Source organism: Penicillium chrysogenum (genome assembly GCF_028827035.1).
Source record: "Penicillium chrysogenum strain IBT 35668 chromosome Unknown utg000005l_segment0_segment0, whole genome shotgun sequence".
In the NCBI taxonomy this organism is placed as follows: domain Eukaryota; kingdom Fungi; phylum Ascomycota; class Eurotiomycetes; order Eurotiales; family Aspergillaceae; genus Penicillium; species Penicillium chrysogenum.
This window is the reverse complement of record NW_026622753.1, coordinates 3114728-3133836: the sequence shown is the minus strand read 5'-3', so window position 1 is coordinate 3133836 and position 19109 is coordinate 3114728. Positions and strand designations below refer to the sequence as shown.

The 19109-nt window shown below is 49.8% G+C and overlaps 8 protein-coding genes across 8 annotated transcripts; 1 reads left to right on the top strand and 7 right to left on the bottom strand.

Annotated features, from left to right (window-relative positions):
• Positions 1 to 374: 374 nt before the first annotated feature.
• Positions 375 to 2359, bottom strand: N7489_009573 (type-X family DNA polymerase; the record flags this gene model as incomplete). Its single annotated transcript, XM_056715323.1, is given in 2 exon segments — positions 375 to 1464; positions 1476 to 2359. 2 exon segments carry the CDS (start codon positions 2357 to 2359, stop codon positions 375 to 377), a joined length of 1974 nt encoding a protein of 657 aa, XP_056562945.1.
• Positions 2360 to 3173: 814 nt separating this feature from the next.
• N7489_009572 (uncharacterized protein) lies at positions 3174 to 3374 on the bottom strand (the record flags this gene model as incomplete). The annotated part of the gene is made up of 1 exon (XM_056715322.1): positions 3174 to 3374. One exon carries the CDS (start codon positions 3372 to 3374, stop codon positions 3174 to 3176), a length of 201 nt encoding a protein of 66 aa, XP_056562944.1.
• Positions 3375 to 3573: 199 nt separating this feature from the next.
• Positions 3574 to 6001, bottom strand: N7489_009571 (uncharacterized protein; the record flags this gene model as incomplete). The annotated part of the gene is made up of 6 exons (XM_056715321.1): positions 3574 to 4035; positions 4093 to 4135; positions 4442 to 4459; positions 4593 to 4975; positions 5351 to 5452; positions 5924 to 6001. The coding sequence occupies 6 exons, from the start codon at positions 5999 to 6001 to the stop codon at positions 3574 to 3576; spliced, it is 1086 nt and encodes a 361-aa protein (XP_056562943.1).
• A 51-nt stretch (positions 6002 to 6052) lies between these two features.
• Positions 6053 to 6522, bottom strand: N7489_009570 (uncharacterized protein; the record flags this gene model as incomplete). The annotated part of the gene is made up of 2 exons (XM_056715320.1): positions 6053 to 6342; positions 6471 to 6522. 2 exons carry the CDS (start codon positions 6520 to 6522, stop codon positions 6053 to 6055), a joined length of 342 nt encoding a protein of 113 aa, XP_056562942.1.
• Positions 6523 to 6703: 181 nt separating this feature from the next.
• N7489_009569 (HoxN/HupN/NixA family nickel/cobalt transporter) lies at positions 6704 to 8480 on the bottom strand (the record flags this gene model as incomplete). The annotated part of the gene is made up of 7 exons (XM_056715319.1): positions 6704 to 7329; positions 7391 to 7536; positions 7599 to 7877; positions 7928 to 8013; positions 8069 to 8141; positions 8210 to 8220; positions 8274 to 8480. 7 exons carry the CDS (start codon positions 8478 to 8480, stop codon positions 6704 to 6706), a joined length of 1428 nt encoding a protein of 475 aa, XP_056562941.1.
• Positions 8481 to 9603: 1123 nt separating this feature from the next.
• N7489_009568 (uncharacterized protein) lies at positions 9604 to 10767 on the bottom strand (the record flags this gene model as incomplete). The annotated part of the gene is made up of 1 exon (XM_056715318.1): positions 9604 to 10767. The coding sequence occupies one exon, from the start codon at positions 10765 to 10767 to the stop codon at positions 9604 to 9606; it is 1164 nt and encodes a 387-aa protein (XP_056562940.1).
• Positions 10768 to 14144: 3377 nt separating this feature from the next.
• On the top strand, positions 14145 to 16072 carry N7489_009567 (dicarboxylic amino acid permease agtA; the record flags this gene model as incomplete). Its single annotated transcript, XM_056715317.1, has 5 exons — positions 14145 to 14301; positions 14352 to 14409; positions 14476 to 14482; positions 14533 to 14693; positions 14743 to 16072. The coding sequence occupies 5 exons, from the start codon at positions 14145 to 14147 to the stop codon at positions 16070 to 16072; spliced, it is 1713 nt and encodes a 570-aa protein (XP_056562939.1).
• A 656-nt stretch (positions 16073 to 16728) lies between these two features.
• On the bottom strand, positions 16729 to 18517 carry N7489_009566 (M14 family metallopeptidase; the record flags this gene model as incomplete). Its single annotated transcript, XM_056715316.1, has 3 exons — positions 16729 to 17082; positions 17171 to 17923; positions 17975 to 18517. The coding sequence occupies 3 exons, from the start codon at positions 18515 to 18517 to the stop codon at positions 16729 to 16731; spliced, it is 1650 nt and encodes a 549-aa protein (XP_056562938.1).
• Positions 18518 to 19109: the final 592 nt, after the last annotated feature.

The window sequence follows — 19109 nt, the reverse complement described above, 5'->3', positions numbered from 1 at the left end:
GTCTTCAAAAGTTGCAAAACTTGAACATGACATGATTCAGTAACGTTTTCCAATTCATTTGATACTGTAGATTACATGTGTAGACATGGAAGCTGGTCTGCTGATACTATTCTGTATTCTTCGAATCTTTGGCCAGGTTGGATGACTCGAAGCTCCATGCGTCAGTGTCATCACTAGATTCTTCCAAGCAGAAGACCTTGGAGCACTTTAGTGTACTTCCTCTTTTATGAATCTCTTTGAAATAGTATGTGAGATGGTGTTCAATACACATTCAACAGTACATATTACCAACATATGATGTTTTTACATCCGATATGCTCTGGGCAGCCCGAATATGCAGAATATACCTCTTTCTCCCGAGACCTGGTCAGTTTCTATCTCGAGCACCGTTCTTCTGGTGGTCTCCAGCCTATCCCCAGTCCCTCCATCACAAGTTTCTCCCTTTCCGCCCAGGTCTCTCCGTCACGTTCCAGGTCAACCTGTCTTCCACTAACTCGGTCTCTGACACCACTCGAATCAAACTTCAATGAGCGTGCCTTCTTCGCATACCGCCGTAGATCTCGCTCGAAAGTCATATCACCAGACCAGCCGAGCACCGCACATCCGACCGTTCGCCAAGGTGATATAATGATATCGACACGACGATGGATATTTGGATTTTTCTTTTTCCCCTGATGTTCATTATGCCCAGGAGTGGTGTCGTCGAAATCCGGATCTTGCCAGACAACCAACGCCTTATCCAAGGTATCAAATTTCCTCCGATCATCGCCATCAAAAGGCAACGTCTGCTGCTCCCGCAGCGAAGAAGTCAAATGCAGCGCAAGCGTATGGGTGATATAACGTTCCGCTTCAAGACTCGCAACAACATCAACAACCAGATTCCGAGTCACCGCGTCATCACGATGACTCACCACAATATCAACATCACCACTGAGTTCCTTCCCACGACGATATCCACCAACAATCACACACTCAATCCCGTTCCCCTCTTCTCCCCGAACCCGACCAGCATGATCCCGAATAACACTAGCAATCCCCTCGCTCTCAGCACGGGGAACACCCTCCAGGAACTCCTCGTAGAATTTCACTCCAATCTGCTGCACCCGCGAAAGCGTATTCCACCCATGCTCGACGATATCATCCAGATCCCGCCATCCACGCTGGTAGAAGTCGCGCGCTGTCTTCGCGCCAACGCCCCAGATCTGGTAGAATGAGTTCAGAACACGGAGCATGGGGTCCGTCTCCAGTGCTTCGGCAGCGGCGACGTTCCCGTCGTCGTCGGTATGTTCGCAGCCGCCGTGTTGCTGGAACTGGAAGAATAAGTCCGCGATCTTGGCATTGCACCCTGGTAAAGCGAGGATCTCGCTCGGTCGCTGGATGGGATGTGGGTATGCTGCCAATGCTGCGATGGAGGTGCTATAGGCGCGCACACCGATCTCGTCGAGGGTGAGTTCGCGGATTCGTCTAATTTTCACAAGTTGCGAGATAAAGTCTTCGTTTGGAGGATGTAGAGGTGCTGAGCGTAGACATGCGTATACGACATGGTCTCGGACCCAGTCTGGTTGTGGGGGTGCGTTTTCAACTTCCTTTTCGTGTTCGGAGGTCGTCTGTCGATACAGCGTTGGTCGGTGGCGCTGTGAATATCCATCAGGGGGTTCTCTTGAGCGCCGTGCGTGGATGTGGTCCGGAGGGGGGTTCGTGGTGTTGGTAAACCAGCATCCTGCTTTGCACGCTCGATGATTTGGTTTGACTTTTGTAGGAGGTTTTGCTTATTTTCTGCCCCTGTCGTAGGAGGAGAAGGGATCTTTCGCCCACGGTAGACAACGAATGAATCCTGAGATACACATTTGCCGGATGTGATAGAGGCATCCAGCCACTCGAGCTTCAAGACTGTGATTGAATCCTTTATTGCCTTTGCCTCTTCCTCTGGAATCGGGTGCTTTGGAGAGCCATGCTGGTTTGTGGTTCCGTCCTCGCCTTCAGACCCAGTACTGAGATCAATAATTTCAACTGGGACATCCTTTGTCCCATCGTACTGAGCTGTGCGCCTGCGCTTGACAGGAGGCTCGGCACCACCAGTTGACTTCGAAGCTGAGCTGGGTATGAGCTCCTCTGTCCAGACACCCCGGGTGCGCAGTTCTAGCGCTGCACGCTTCGCGCGCCCGACTTTCCCCAGAACGAGGCCAGCTTCGGCAATGTCGTACGTCAATCTCCCACCATAGTCTATCACCCGGCCTTCAACCTCGTCTAGCTCCTCCAGGGAGAGATGCATTGGCAAAATGAAGATGGGTGGCTGGGACGAGAAGATGGAGACATGCTCGGTCTTGTCCTTTAGGGAAGAGTCCGGCCATGCGATCATGATTGTTGATAAATTCAGAAAGATGAGTATATGATAGGTCTGTATTATGCAATGGTCAAACACGCCAGATAGGTCCTTCAAGAAGCGTGCTCATTCTTTTGCTGGGATTGGTCCATTGAGACGAACACTTATTCGGGCGGAGCAAGTGAGAAAACCGCAAATACAATTTTATACAGGCGTGCTATGCAGAGAATCCCATCTTTGCTGAAGTTGTGCTGAGACGTTGATTTAGGATGGGATTGACGTCACTCTGCAGCCTAAGGCACCAAGAAGTATATAAAACTTAAAAGTGAAGTGCCACTTTTGTACGCAGTACACCGTAATGAATAATAAAACAAAAATGATATCGGAACACACTGGAAGTTGAAATTGGTCAGTTGCTTGGAAGACTACAAGATGAACTTGAAAGATGACCACGAAAGTTCCTCGTTGATTCACTGTGTACGAAGTGGTCCAATATGACGAGAATGCTATGGAGGCATGACACATGACGTGATTTATCGGCAAAAATTGCAAACTTATGACAAGAACCAACACCGCGTCTGACCTGTGGCACAGATATATGAATCCTGGACAGCCCAATTTTTGTGCATCCCACAATACCAGCCAAGCCTGCAATGGATGTGTAGAAGAACTGACTCTCGGTCTTTGGCTGGAGAGATAGATCCTGCAGTGGTTGGGTTGATAATTTAGATTTTGGTTCTCAGATGTAGAGAGTGACCATACGTGAAGCGAGTCACCAAGCTTTGGAACAAGCAATGGTGCTATGTCCTGGGCTTCTTGTGTTGTTGTTTGAAAGTGGGTTGGGATCGAACTAGGTATCGATGTTGTAATTGCCATCGATGCTGCGATTGGCGATGTCGTTGAGAGCAGGACGAGGATACAACGCTTCGATGGTTGCTAGCAAGAGATGCGAGGAAAGCACCGGTAAGACGCATCTGACCAAGAAGGTCGACAAAGCCACTTGTGTGCAGGTTGGACCGCGAGGATTCACGCGAGGGCTGATAGGGAACATGGTAATTGTCGGGAGTGGTGATTGAAGGCAAGGGGAACATAAAAGGCGAAAAGAAGATTGACCATAATCGTGATCGGGGCAGCTGGCGAACCTGTTAGCTTGCCCCGGGGCAGATTATGGTGAGGAGCATTTAAAATACCAACCGGAGTGGGTTAATCGAGGTGATTTGTTGAAGTAGATTTGCTAACGTAGTGGTTGACTAGACCAGCCTACCGATTGTCCTGAAGGCAAAGCCTGCCATGGTCAGGCTAGATGTGGTTTGTTGACGTGGATTTGTTGAAGTAGATTTGTTGAGGTGGATGGTTGACCAGACCAGCCTGCCGTTTTTCCTGAGGCCAAGAGGACCGACACGGTGAGGCTGGAAGTGGTTGATCGAAGTGGATTTGTTGACCAGCGTGCCGACTGTCGTGTAGCCGAAGACGGCCACGGTTAGACTGGAAGTAGGTTGGTGAAGTGGGATGATGGGAATAGATAGTTGACCGGAGTGGTAATCGAAGGGGTTTGTTGATTTGATTTGATTGAAGTGTATTGATTGACCAGCCTGCCGATTGTCCTGAAGCCGAAGCCCGCCACGGTCAGACTGGAAGTGGTTGAATGGGGTTCCAAGGTTGATTGAGGTGGTTAGATAAGGTGGTTGGTCGGGATGGTTCGTTGAATCGAACTGATTGAAAGCATAGTTAGTCGAAGTGTATTTATTGATTGAAGTGTACTAACTTACCAGGCTGCCGATCGTCCTAAAGCCGAAGCCCGCCGCAGTCAGACTAGAAGTGGTTGATTGGGGTCATTGATAGAGGTGGTTGATCGAGGTTGATCGAGGTTGATCGAGGTGTTGATCGAGGTGGTTAACTGAGGTGTATTGGTTGCCCAGCCTGCCGATTGTCCTGAACCCAAAGCCCGCCACGCCCAGACTGGGAGTGGTTGATTAAGATTCATCGAGGTGGGTGATCGAGGTGGTTGATCGGGGTGGTTGGTTGAAGTGGGTTGATTGGAATAGATAATTGAAAGGTGGATAGTTCACACGACCAGTCTGCCGATTGTCCTGAAGCCGAAGCCCGCCACGGTCAGACTAGTAGTGGGTGATCTCACTGCTTGGTTGGGGTCGTTGATTGCCCAGCCTGCCGATTGTCCTGAAGCCGAAGCCCGCCACGGTCAGACTGGGAGTGGTGGATCATGGTTGATCGGGGTGGGGATCGAGGTGGTGGATTGGGGTGTATTGACTGACCAGTCTGCCGATTGTCCTGAAGCCGACGCCCGCCACGGTCAGACTGGGAGTGGTGGATCATGGTTGATCGGGGTGGGGATCGAGGTGGTGGATTGGGGTGTATTGACTGACCAGTCTGCCGATTGTCCTGAAGCCGACGCCCGCCACGGTCAGACTGGGAGTGGTGGATCATGGTTGATCGGGGTGGGGATCGAGGTGGTGGATTGGGGTATATTGACTGACCAGTCTGCCGATTGTCCTGAAGCCGAAGCTCGCCACGGTCAGACTGGTAGTGGGTGATCGAGGTGCTGACTGAGGAGTATTGACTCGCCAGTCTGCCGATTGTCCTGAAGCCGAAGCCCGCCACGGTCAGACTGGTAGTGGGTGATCGACGTGTTGACTGAGGAGTATTGACTCACCAATCTGCCGATTGTCCTGAAGCCGAAGCCCGCCACGGTCAGACTGGGAGTGGTTTATCGGGGGTTGGTTGATTGAGGGGTTGGTTGATTGAGGTGGTTGATCGAGGTGGATAGGGTGGTTGATCGACGCGTTCACCGAGGTTCCGCCATGGTCAGACTGGGAGTGCGTGATTTGAAGTAGGTCGATTGACCAGCTCCTGATGGATGGTGGATGGTTGACCGAATGGTTTTGACTAGATAGATCCCTAAAAAGCAGAGGAGAGACAGTTTCCCTGCGTCAGCCACTGGACTGGTGAGGTCTTCCACTCATTGCGAGGCAAAAGAACCATTGGGGTTGATAACGCTAGAGTTCTCACCTGGTATGAAGATCGAATTGTCTGGATGAACGATTGATTCGGTGGTTTGGTTGCGTGGTTTGACTGGATCATGGACTGGATGATTGACTGGATGATGATTGACTGGATGATTGATTGGGTGGTTTGACTGGATGATTGATTGGATGATTGATTGAATGATTGATTGGATGATTGATTGGATGATTGATTGGGTGGTTGACTGGATGATTGACTGGATGATTGACTGGATGATTGACTGGATGATGATTGATTGGGTGGTTTGACTGGATGGATGGTTTGGCTCGATGATTGACTGGGTGATTGGATGATTGACTGGACGGTTTGACTGGATAAATGATTGGATGATTGATTGGGTGGTTGACTGGATGATTGACTGGATGATGATTGACTGGGTGGTTTGACTGGATGATTGATTGGATGTTTTGATTGGATGGTTTGGCTGGATGATTGACTGGATGGATCCCTAACGGCAGAGGAGAAACAGTTTCCCTGCGTCAGCCACTGGACTGGTGAGGTCTTCCACTCATTGCGAGCCAAAATAACCATTGGGGTTGATAACGCTAGAGTTCTCACCTGGTATGAAGATCGAACGCAACTCTGGAAGTACTCGTCACAGTAGCTTGGAAGGTGACCGTGGTGGACAGTGCTCATGGTGGATGGTCCTGAGGCATGACCAAGATGGAAGGTCCATGGTGGATGGGGTCATGGTGGAAGGTGACCATGGTGGATGGTCCTGAGGCATGACCACGATGGAAGGTCCATGGTGGATGGGGTCATGGTGGAAGGTGACCGTGGTGGACAGTGCTCATGGTGGATGGTCCTGAGGCATGACCAAGATGGAATGACCGTGGTGGAAGGTGACCATGGTGGAAGGTGACCATGGTGGAAGGTGACCGTGGTGGAAGGTGACCGTGGTGGAAGGTGACCGTGGTGGAAGGTGACCGTGGTGGAAGGTGACCGTGGTGGAAGGTGACCGTGGTGGAAGGTGGGATCTTGAAAAGTGGAGGTGGGATCTCAGAAAAAAAGAAGAGATGTGGAGGAGAGAAAGAAAGAAGAAGAGAAAATCTGGGGGGGAGGGGGTATTTATACTTTTTCCAGTGGCTGAAGGACAGGAAAGCACTGGGGTCGGCGACGAGTTCTGACAAAATGGGAAGGAACGCGGGTGAACCCATAGAGACACGTAGAGACACGCGTAACCTTCCAGGTCGTAGTTTCCCTACGGGCCCTGGATGCTTACTTGGGTACATACACCCGTGGACCTGTCGAGGCTACGCGATGGAAGATACATGGATATTAAGAACAGTTCATTTCGAGAATACCAACCAGATTATACTAGCTAGGATGTAGCAACACCTACATGATGTGGTCTTCAAGTCTCGACTCTCCAGTCTCCTTAACAGCAACCCGAGACGCAGGCCCCTTCCCAGTGACCTCAGTAGCTGTACCCTCGTGCTGAGTTCGACTGGTCTCAGTCACAATGGCACCGTAGCCAGGAGCATCGCCACGAGAAATATCGTCATCAGTATACCTCTCCACATCATTGGCGACATGCTTCCCATGTCGCTGATCCATCCATCTGCGCCATGGTTTGTAGACTAGAACGCTCAACAGACCAAAGACAATAAAGCAACCACAAATACCACCGCCAATAGCATCGTAGTAGTCACCAGCAACCTGCACGCCGTCCCAGAATTTGCCTTTGGCATCCGTAACGTTCAGGATGAGAGTGAGCAGCTGGATTATGCCAATCACAATCGCCACGATGACGGTTAGTGTGGTCAGCACGATTGAGTAATATAGGAATGCGACTGGGTCACGGTGGTTGTTTTGTGATTGTGGAAGCTCGTCCGGATCGGTGGCTGTTGATGAGGTGTCTGAGACGTCGCTTGTTGGCTTTTGCGGGAGGAAGTTGGCCGCTGGTTGGATGTAGAGGGAGAACATCAGGGCTCCGTCGATTGTGTCGAGGAGACACATACCGGCTGAGAACGTTAGTCAGAGCCGAAGGAGGGCATTAACCGGCCCGCATATGAGGATACTAACCTGTGAATAGAGCCGGGAGAATGAGAATCACCCAGAAGGATGTTCCCTTCGCTGCTTCGATGGACGAGATTCCAAGTAGAGCAATCTCGGAGGAGGTGTCGAAGCCAAGACCGAACAGAATTCCGAGGGGATACATTTTCCACGGCCTAGACAAGAATACACATCTGTCAGACAATCGAAGGATCAATAGCTTGACCAGCGAACATACCGGTCAATCAGCTTGAACATTTTCTTCAAGACCGAGAAAAGGATTCCTCCACCCTCGATCTTCCACGCTTCATCTTCATGGCCCTCGGGGAGATTGAAGACCTTTTCCATCTGCTTCACGAGTTTATATAGGATGTACGCATTCATAAGACCAAGCAGGATCAGGAACGCGGCGCTGACGGAGGTACCAATGATTCCACCGACCGTGCTGAAGCTGTCGAAGCGTTCTGAGACCGCTGCTGCTGTGGCTGCGACGACAATAGATGTGATGATCACGATACTGGGCTGGGTTAGCTTTGATTTGATATTGAATGAGGTGACTGTGCTCACGTTGAGTGGCCAAGCGAGAAGAACGTGCCCACGGTAACGGGCTTTTGCCCCGTTGCCAGGAGTCTTCTAGTCATTAGATCTATAGCCTATAGACCGACACTGTTAATCATTTTGTCTGTTTCCTAGCTGGGTTCGACATACAGAAATGTGGTCTGCATCGAATGCATGTCTCAATCCAAGAGAATAGGCTAGGGCAGCTGTCGAGACCAGCGAACTGTATCCCATGCAATTAGTATATGAAATAACCTTTAATCCATGTAATATCCACTAATGAAGACTCACTGATGGTAACTCTATAGAAGCATTAGCGAATCAATCCAATGTCACACAACATATCAAGACATACCAGCACAATAGCCGCCGCCACCCAAACTATGATATTCAACAACGCAATAAAGGCAATAATTCCAATGGCGCGAAGGGGAATCTTCCTAATACCGGGCATCTTGCTATGCGAGCGCTCCGCACTGCGAAGAAGTGGCTGCAGGCTCCATTTGCGGTCGCTGTCTAGACCGCGCAGGTCTGTATCTGCGAGCTCATTGAACCCCGACATGGTGAATTTTCTTAGCAGTTTCTGTAAGATATAAGTACGAATATCTAAATTTCGGGGAGATGATGTTCAATTCTTTAAATGATTTTAAAAGACAGAAGAGGGGTTATTATACGCAGCCCTGCAGCTCTTAAACTTTAGATAACTCCGCCAAGTCCCGATTCTGCCAAGCCTTGCATGCATCTATATGCCATTGCTTTCGGGCAACTTTGCAACTTTGTCTTCCGTCATGTGTAGATGCATGATTCTGCATCGGAATTTTGTCTGAATCATGGAGCCAAATGCCATGGATGCTCATATCCCATCCAGAATGCCCACGGTGTGGTGTACTATGTTGAATGGATGGGATAACGGCGAGTTCCGATGCCGATAGGAAACGTCCTCCATTATTCACAACTTACATTCCGATGTGTCAATGGCTCCAATAGCTTAATTCTAATATTCGACACCCACTATAAATCGTTTCCCGTGTCTGTGATTGGGTGGGCTGTCTTACTTCGCCGGTCGCCGAGCTTAAGCGGGGCCATGCTATGGCCGCTCGGCGAACTAACCGGATGCCGATTCATCTAAGCTTTTTGATACAGGGCTGTGGATGAGTCGATTGTTTTCGGGTTTATTGGTTGGCTTGTTGAGATTCTGCATGGATATTGGGGCATCGTATTATTCGTTGATTAAAGGAACTTGTATGGATATCTTCCAAGTGAACTATATACACTGTGTGAATTGAATTTCACAACGATTCAAATACTTTGCCAATTTTCGTCCTGACAAGCTTCTAAATCATTATCGTATCATCATTGCGGTGCCAAGGAGCTCTTGGCGCTAGTCCAGACAGATACCGGGGCTTTCCTTTTGCACCCGGTGTGTCAAGACTGGGCAGTCTGTCCTTCGCCAAAATGGCCTGTAAAGGCCCAGCATTGGCGGAATCAGATATGGGGAAGACATAGAGACAAACTAGCAACACGGGCTAGCTGTAATTGTCATCTGTCTCTTCATGGTCCAGCTCAATCGAACCCAAACAAGCGTGAGGGATGGGATGTGAGCTCAAACCTCACAATAAAGTGTGAGATTCGTGACAGAACTACCAGGGAGTTGTTTTATATATCAACCGAACCAGAAATCAAGTTCAAGCAGCGGCCAGCACGGTCGGCGACGGAGTCCACTTAGTAACCTTAGGTTGCACACGAATATCCTGGCTGACAAGGATATTCCACTCATTCCGCGTGATGGGAGTAACATCCGACGCAGAAAGAGGCGTCTTGGGCCCACGCTTATTGTGCCCTCGCATCGATGGTGGAGGGTGTCTCCGACCACGCACAGTCTGGATGGGCGATCTCTTCACTTCGCGATGGCGTTCAGCTTTCACTCGGATAGGGATCGGATCGGCCTTCGGCTTCAAGAGAACTCGCTCGACTTTGGGCTGGGCTTTCGCTTGAACCTTTGCCTGGACTTTGGGTTGGACCTTCAATGTAGCCTTTGCTGGAACAACAGCCTTCGCCTTGGTCGGAACTGGCGCTAGGTCTAGGGCTGGGACTGCCTCTGGGGCTGGGGTTGGAGCTGGAGCTAAAGCTGGAGTTTGAACGGGAAGAATGATAGCATCCTGGTTGTGGACATTCTTGTACGCAACTGCGACGGCAGTGAGCTGCTCATCCGGGACATCGAGTTGCTCATAGATGCGGTGGAAGAAAGCTTTGCTGAAAGGGCGACCGGAGAAATCTGCGACGATACGGTGGAGTAGCCGGATGCAGGACGACATTGATTGTTCGTTGTTGCGGGAAAAGGGGCGGGTAGAGAGGATGCACATGCGGCGCTTGAAGGTATAGATACGGTCCATGTTTAGGAGAGTTAGACCCTCCTGGCTGAAGATGACTTCGTTCTGGAGAATGGACTGCTTGACGAGGTGATCGTTTGCCTGGCGCTCATACTGGCTGCGGCTGATGGCGTCGGTCCAGCCGGGGCCGAGTGAGAACTTTTTCGAGGCTTTAGCAATGGCGCGCTCGAGTACTGGCCATGCTTGGGGCTCGATTGTGTGGATGGGGATGATCATTAGGTCGGAGGGTTGGCCGGTCGGGTAGGGCTTTCCGCGGCCGATGAGGAGGGTGACGTGCATCATTCTTTGTTGGAGTTTGCTGGAGATGTATTCTAGAGCTGGGAGTAGGGATGGTGTGACAGTCTCGGAGTCAAAGCTGAATTCTGGAGAGAGTGGTGGAGAGATCATATCGTTGGTGAGGGTTCTTGGTGAACTGGGGACATAGATGCCCGTTGGGCGGGGGAGACGCATTCCACCCATGGTGTTGGTTATTTGGGATTTGAGATCGATACACGAAGTAGGGGAAATCCCCTTCTTTTGTTTGAAGAGCTGGAAGTTGAAGAATCCAGATGCTCGACTGCCGCCAGGCCCTGATATAGGGGACAACAGGGGAATCGACAATTAATTCCCCCCTCATGTCTTCAAGTCTTGACATGGAAAACAGGCAAATTAGCTACTGTTTAATAATTCTAATGGTAGTAAAGTCCACCTTCATTGCACGAATCATAATTCTCCGATCAGCGTGATAAATAATATAAAAATACTTGTAACCGCTGCGGCGTTCACCACCCAATAGACGACCTCCATTGATCGCTGTCCTCATGCACGTATGCACGCCACAGCACATTTTCAAGGCTTTGGATTTGCAGACCAAATGGCCCCCACCTAAACACCCTGATCACATTTCCACCATCCAGGATGTTGGTAACGTTGACTTTCATCGACAGGATGAGAATGTCTCCCAGGTACTAGCCTCGGACGTGTTTCCCTCAGGAACTTGGTTTGATAACGGTAGCTTGCACTAGCTTCGAATTGGCAGCGGATATTATAAGATGCTGACTGGTTTAGTTCCCCTCCATCGCTGCATACACCATCAGCTGTACCTGTTGAACGACAAGGGTCTCCATTGTGCATGCTCAGTGGTGCCACCTAGTCAAGTCGACCAAGTACATACGAGCCATCCTTCCATTCGGTCCCCGTAACTGCACCAACATAGGCCCACCGCCACTATTTCACCCTAAACCCAACCCAGGATATGCATCGCTCCCACGAGGCTGAATCCAGCGGCTGACTCTCACATGTGCGAGGCAGCACCCATCCAAACCCTTTGTTCCCTCGAGCCAACTGCGCTAGACCTGCGTATAGTGGGTACACACCCCCTCAAATGTGGTTCTCTATGAGGTAACATTATTCCATCTTTCCAAGGCCACGTTGCTGGCAATGCATCGAAGCGCTATGGGTCGCAATCTGCATCTGTGATCCTTGATTCTGGACGAATCAATAACCGATCTAACAGGTAGCTCCGTTCCATCGGGCATTTTCATGAGGCTGGATCCTGCCTGATTCCCACAAAGAGCCTCCTTCTCCGTGTCGGTGTGACCCCATCTAAAGCCCGATTGGCTTGCGGATTCGTTTGTTGGTTGGGGGCCGTTGTCTCCCACGTCAGCTATGCATGCTCTAGATCATCTCGCCATCCTAAATTGAGCTTAATTTGCTCGATTACCCCGGATGGACGTCCAGCAAGCGCGATTTTCTGTTTACCCCAATCTTTGGCATTATCTGAATACCTAAGCCGCCCCCGACTCGATCATATTGTCGCTTTCCAGCTTGGTGTGACTACCGTAAACGTTCTGTCGCTGAAACTCTTTTTACTACCCCCACCCCTCCCCTCCATTCTCCTCTTCGAATTCAGGATACCTTTATATTCTTTCCGCCTGGGCTATAGATGAAATTGCTGGAAGCACTAGTTCCATAGCATGGCTTCCCACTTCAGGTGACGGGTGTCTGAGACATCACACGGCGGGATTGGGAAACCATATCCGCGCCATCTATCTAGGACCGTTGTCCTTCGGTTGATTACCGAGCCGGAATAGAAGCGATGTATCTTCAGGGGTCCGTGAGATCAAGAGAATGCTTATCTGTCACACCCGAGTCTACGCCCGAAAACCAGAATGTCTCATATTGCTTCAAGTATTCAATATCAATGACTCGCTACTCTTTCCATATTGTTCAAAATTGCCGATGCTAAAAATCCTAACAAGCGGAGCTATCTCGGGCTTTCCTCCTGACACTGCTCCGACTTCGATATCAGCCTTGGCGTTTATCTCCTCCATCGGACTTTGTCTCGGAGCAATGCGCGTTTGGGCACTCACCGGTGCAGAAGGAAGTAGCAAAAGTGGCGCAAAGGATTCAAAAACTTGCTATTTATGCTCGGCATCCCCACTGTTGCAGCCTAGGAACAAGCGCGAGATAAGCACACAAGCACATGATAACTTGTTGACACACAAAGAATCGAAGGAACCGGGAATATCGACCTCTTCAGCAGATGGAGTATGCCCAGAATATATTTTGTAGGTAAGTAGCAGAGATCGAGGACGCCTTGACGCCTCGTATGTACCTTTGTTCACTCAACCTTGACACCAAAGCCACTTGGGCAACCCCAGGCCAATTCTACTAGATCCTCGCCACAATCCCAATTTCTTCCAGAATAATATTTCGCCTAAGCCCCTCCACATAGATTAACCTTGATACGACCAGGCCACGCGCACACCCGCCAAGAGAGATAAGGATTGGCTGAACCATACGCGAACCGTCTTGGTTCAAATGCCCAGACTCCAAGCAGGCACATCTCGCCCGGGTTAAGCTTAGCGTTCATGGGCCAAGGTTGAATTCCGTCTTGGCATTCGATGGTTGTCCTGCTTCGGGGTCAGGCCTGATAAGGGCACTTTCCGCGAATGGGGCTATCAGTCGGCTGAGTCAAAGATATGGGTTTGCCCCGGCGATTTACTTTTTATCTTTTTCCTTGCTTTTTCGATCGACGTTGGCTCTGTAGTGAACGTTTACATATTATTCTAATATTATCCGTAAATACATGTAACAAGTGTAAACTGCAAAAGCTCCATCGTAGCGAAAATCTGGGGGAATGGGGCAACCTAAATTTGTCCGACGAATGCCGGTGGAAAGCACTCCCCGCAGAGCCCATAGTGTTCAATCTTGGCGCCAATGTCTCCGCTTTGCTGTGTCCCCTGGAGCACCAAGGTAGTATCTGTTACATACATGTACCTGGGTACCAAGCTTTGCCGTGAATCGGACATATCTGATACAGAGGTACCGTATACAGTAATCACCTGCATCATCCATGGATGTTGAAGTTATCCCTGTATCTGAGAGATCTACAGCTTCACTAGACACAAATTAGACACGAAAGACATAGCCCTCTTCCACGAGCACAACCCTATTACTAGTTCTCCCCACAAACCGGAAACGGCCAAACCGTGAGATCACAGGTGAAGCCCTTCGGGATGGATTCTAAGCCAAGTGACTGTGCAGGTGTGGGCTAAAGTGTTTGGGTAATTTACCCCGTAAAATGAAAAAGGCTTGGCTATGTAGACAACGCCCGAGGTCTAAGGTCTCTCGTATCTTATTTATCTTATTTAATTGTGTTTTCCCTCCAGAGCTCACTCAGCCCGTGATTTGCTTTTTCCCTGCTTATCTTCAGGGCTGTGTACATTCCGCTCTTGTCTTTCCATTTAATTCCTCTCCCCCACGTCTTCCTGGTCTTACATCTGGGGTTACCTTTTTTCACTTACCCGGGCCTTTTCCGTTGTCAGCGCAATTCTCTGCGCATCGAACACACGATGGAGAAGTCTATCAAGGCCGCGGAATACCCGGACCACACTGTCGCGAGGGAGTTCAGTGTGGATGGCAAGATTGAGCAAGGTCAGAGTGGTCTGAACGACCCAAATCATGTCGAGCTGCACCGTGCGCTCAAGGCAAGACATATTACTATGATTGGTAGGTGCAGTGCTGAGTCGGACGGGCAAGCATGCGCTGACAGTGAACAGCCATCGGTGGTGCTATTGGTACTGGTTTGATCATTGGAACGGGAGAAGCTCTTGCAAAGTAAGTGACAATTGGGTTCCCTAAGCGTTTTACTTTAAGATCAAAGACTAACACAATTTCGTGCAGGGCTGGCGTGAGTATCTACACCGAAATACCCTAGCACCTTCGTACTGACTTAGATAGCCCGGTGCAATCCTCATCTCTTATGCTTGGGTTGGCTTCATCGTTTTCTTGGTCATGTGTGCTCTTGGAGAGATGGCGGCTTGGCTGCCATTGCCCTCTGGTTTCACTGGTTACGCCGTCCGATTCGTTGATCCTGCTCTTGGCTTCACCCTCGGCTGGACGTATGTACGACCCATTTCCTTCGAGATGATCTCGCTAACCCGATTCCAGGTACTGGTTCAAGTATATCATTCTATCACCAAACCAAATGACTGCCGGTGCAATGGTCATATCATACTGGATACCTCCAGAGAAGGTCAACGCTGGAGTATGGATTACCATCTTCCTGGTAATTGTCGTCGCCATCAATTACTTCGGTGTGAAGTTCTTCGGTGAATTTGAGTTCTGGCTGTCCTCCTTCAAAGTCATTGTAATTCTCGGCATCATCCTCATGTCCTTCATTCTCATGCTTGGTGGTGGACCGGACCATGACCGTAAGGGTTTCCGCTACTGGAAGGAACCCGGTGCTTTCAACACCTATAAGATGGATGGAGCACCTGGTCGATTCTTGGCTTTCTGGTCCACAATGGTCTCCGCAACATTCGCCTACCTGGGCACTGAGCTAGTTGGAGTGACGGTCGGCGAGGCACAGAACCCCCGCAAGACGATCCCTCGCGCGATCAAACTGACCTTCTACCGAATCCTGGTGTTCTATGTGACGAGCGTACTCCTCGTTGGTACACTTGTTCCATACAACTCCCCGAAACTTCTCTTCGCCCTTTCAGACGACAACAAGAAGAAGGGCTCAGCCGCAGCTTCACCCTTCGTGGTCGCCATCGAGCTGGCCGCCATCCCAATCCTGCCCCACATCCTGAACGCCTGTATCCTACTCTTCGTCTTCTCAGCAGCCAACTCCGATCTGTACATCGCCACCCGTACGATCTACGGCCTGGCCCGCGAAGGCAAAGCCCCCAAGATCTTCGCCCGCACCGACCGCCGCGGCGTTCCCGTCCCCGCACTGGCTATCTCATCCATAATTGCCTTACTGGGCTACATGAACGTTAGCAGCGACTCCAAAACCGTGTTCAAGTACTTCGTGAACCTCGTCACCATCTTCGGTCTCCTCACCTGGATCTCGATCCTGGTCACCCACATCTACTTCGTGCGCGCGCGCAAAGCACAGGGTGTTCCCGAGGAAAGCCTGGCCTACAAAGCTCCCCTCGGCGTCGCAGGCTCATACTTCGCCCTGGGATTCTGCATTCTCATCGCTTTCACTAAGAACTTCGACGTCTTCATCCACAACCCCAAAACATACGGAAACTTCGACTACAAGAACTTCATCACCGCTTATCTCGGTATCCCGCTATACCTCATTATGATCTTTGGATACAAGTTCGCGACCGGCAGCAAGGGTGTTGACCCCATGACAGCCGATCTCTTCACCGGAAAGGACGAGATTGATCGCGAGGAGGCGCTGTATCTCGCCAGGAAAGAGGCTGAGACAGAGAAGCACAACAATGCTGGCTGGTTCTACCGGACTTTCGTCTCCTGGCTTTTCTGATGCGGGCCCTAGACCTATTCCTCCTGCTATGGGAATTGAGCGCTGTCTGTGATGTCGGTTTCTCCACCGACAGGCCATTAATATGTTGCTTTACATTTAAACGTTCATATTATGAGAAATGAGTCTCAGTTTACCGTTGTTTTTTCTCCTGGTTCTCAAGGACGTAGCTTTCCGATATTGTGTGCCATGATCTGCAGGCAGAAATTAACACAGTACAGCACGTGACGTATATAACCCCACATTCTCTCAGAAGCATGAACGCTGCTGCCAACATTGATTAATTTTCCTTGCTTGTTTATTATGTATTTGGCTTTTTACTACTTCCGACGTACATACCTGAAAGCTTGAATGAGAGGTTGTGGTCTGCGTTCTGATGGGGACATTATATCTCTTTCATCTCCTAGGTGTATACCAAGTAAAGATCTCCAAATATATATTAAACGAAGTAGTCATTTTCTGCCTTGTCTCGTTCATATCGCATCCAAAGCTACAGGTACATTGAAAGGTGTCTGGATTACATTCTTTACATTCTTAGGCTCAAATAGCCAAAATACTGTACAAAGACCTTGTAACACCAGAAATACCGCAATTAAAGAGGGAGATACGCTCGTAAAGTCAACATGCAATCATCAAAAAAGAACAAAGCCTACAGGTTGTCAGTTAAGAGGTATCTGATCGCCCGTCATATCCTCAAGGCTGATATCCGACGCCTCCTCGCCCCAGACAAACTTGCCGAATGTCAATAGAGCACGGAAAATTTCCTTCCCCGTCGGAACAATGTGCTCCGAAGGCAAAAGGAATCCGTAACTACCGCGGTCGCGGAGCTTAATCTGGTACGAGAATCTGGTGTGAAGCTTATGGTAGAACCAATCCAACGCGCTGCCGCCCGAGGTAATCCCAGCAGCTGCACCTTGAGTGAGGATCCCCTCGCACGCAGAGGTAACGTCGTACGATTCATGGGAGGTCTGACGGATTGCCTTAGCCAGACCCAACGCTAGCTCCTCGAGACTCTCGAGGGTGGGGGGGCACGGATGAGCAGGAGTACGAGTAAGGGTATAGAATCTGCTGGGAGTAGGAATGTAAGTCGAGGAAGCCTACGATCTCAGCGCCGCCATGCGCCGTCTGATTTTGGGCCCACTGCGCCAGACGCTGCGATTCAAGTGCCTCGAATGGCTCTGCGCCGGCGTAGTTCTCTGAACACGGGTTCGAGCGGGTCGACTCGCCGTCCCACTCGTAGTCCCATGCGCGGTCTAGGTCGACACCCGGGCATAGTGGAAGACCCGTTGGCTGACGGTTCTTGCGCCATAGACGGTCTGACTCCCATGAGTAGACGTATCCGTCGGGGTTGATAGTTGGAATTAAGACCCAGTCGTATTCGTGCAGCAACCGTGTTACGGCGGGTGAATAGCCATAATGAGTGATGAGACTGTAGGCGACATATGTTACAGTGGAGGTACTGATCCATTCCCTGGCATGACTACCGCCGACGATAAGGATTGTCTTCCGAGGACCCGATGTGGTTTCTGTGTTGTGAGAGGTACCGAGTCGCAATGCTGGGATATCGCGACCCTCGTAGGAGACTCCCACGCTGGTCATCCGTACGTGCGAGGAGAACATTGATGCCATCAAGCGCATCCATTGCGTGATGACCGAGAGTGGCTGGTATTCTTGGAAGAATAGGTCGCCGTTCGATATCGTCTTCAGCTCAGCCGAAGCAAGTCCCGATTTGAAGTCTGAGTCGCTACGGTGACGAGAAGGGTAAGAAGCGTATATTTCATCGGCGAGGTTGTCCATGAGGGGAGTGTAGGAGGTGCGGAGTGTTAAAGGTAATAGGTCCAGCAAGGAAGGGATCTATGGAATAATTAGTGAAAAGATCATAAAGTGTTCAGAGTATAAACTCACCATATCATCTGCAAGTCTGATATCTACAAATTCCGAGGTTATAGCCCAAATGTCCAAAAACAGCACCTGCGAGGCGGAAGCCAATGCTTCTGCCTCGTCCGGCTGGCGCAAATGAAAGCGGAGGACGACATCACTGCCATACCGATCGTGAATATTGGACGGTGGCGAGGAATGTTTTGAAGAGCGGTGTTTGTGATCAATATCCCATATCGAGCCAATTATCCAGTCGCGGAGTCGAGCCCATGGGCGCGGGCTAGAATGAGTGAAATGGGAGGGCTGCAAGGGTGGCGGTGGGGTGATGCTTGAACCAGCGGGGACGGCGGAGATAAGAGGGATCAAGGTCGATGCGACCAATATGGGAGAAAAAGACGCATGCCGGTTCGCAGTAACCCGTTCTGAAAAGAGGTGAGTTGGGGAGTTGGGGAAGGTGTCTTCAGTCCTCAGAATAAGTTCACAGGGATAATCGAGAGTGTACGGATGCGGAGAAAATGAAAGGCGGGGGACAAAAGGGTCGGGGGGAGATAACGATGATATAGTCCACATGTGCTATCAAGGTCAAATGGGTCAAATGGGTCAAATGTGACATCAAAAAGTAGAAGGCAAAAAGAAAATTCTCCATTGAGAGAAAAGTAGATGACATGCACCCCCTTGGCTATTTTTTTGTTCTACGTCAGTGGCCATTCAGTATACTCGGTACTCGGTATACTTCCAACGGTATCATAGGAATATACTGATTTGACTATTATTTAAACATCTATTTAGTCTATTCGATCTGTATGATTTAAATAGAAACTAGTTATACTATCTATAATAAGCATAAGATCAATCCTTTCCATCTGTATGCTTAAACCCGGTCAATTACCCGACGCTCAGACCTAGATTCGAACTTGTCTGCCTTGCCCCTCTAGTTAATCATTTTATTTCCCTTCTCTTCTATCTTTTTTTTTGTGTTTTTTTTGGATTCTATCTATTTTTGTGTGTGAACTAAAAAAGGAAAAAGAAAATACGCGTGGCGGCAGAAAGAAATCTAGAACGTTTCCCTTTCCGGCATTCCCCTTTTTGCGAGGGCTGACCTCCAGAACCGCGTCTGGATCCACCTGATGTCCTTTCTATTTCAATTCCCATCTAACGTGTT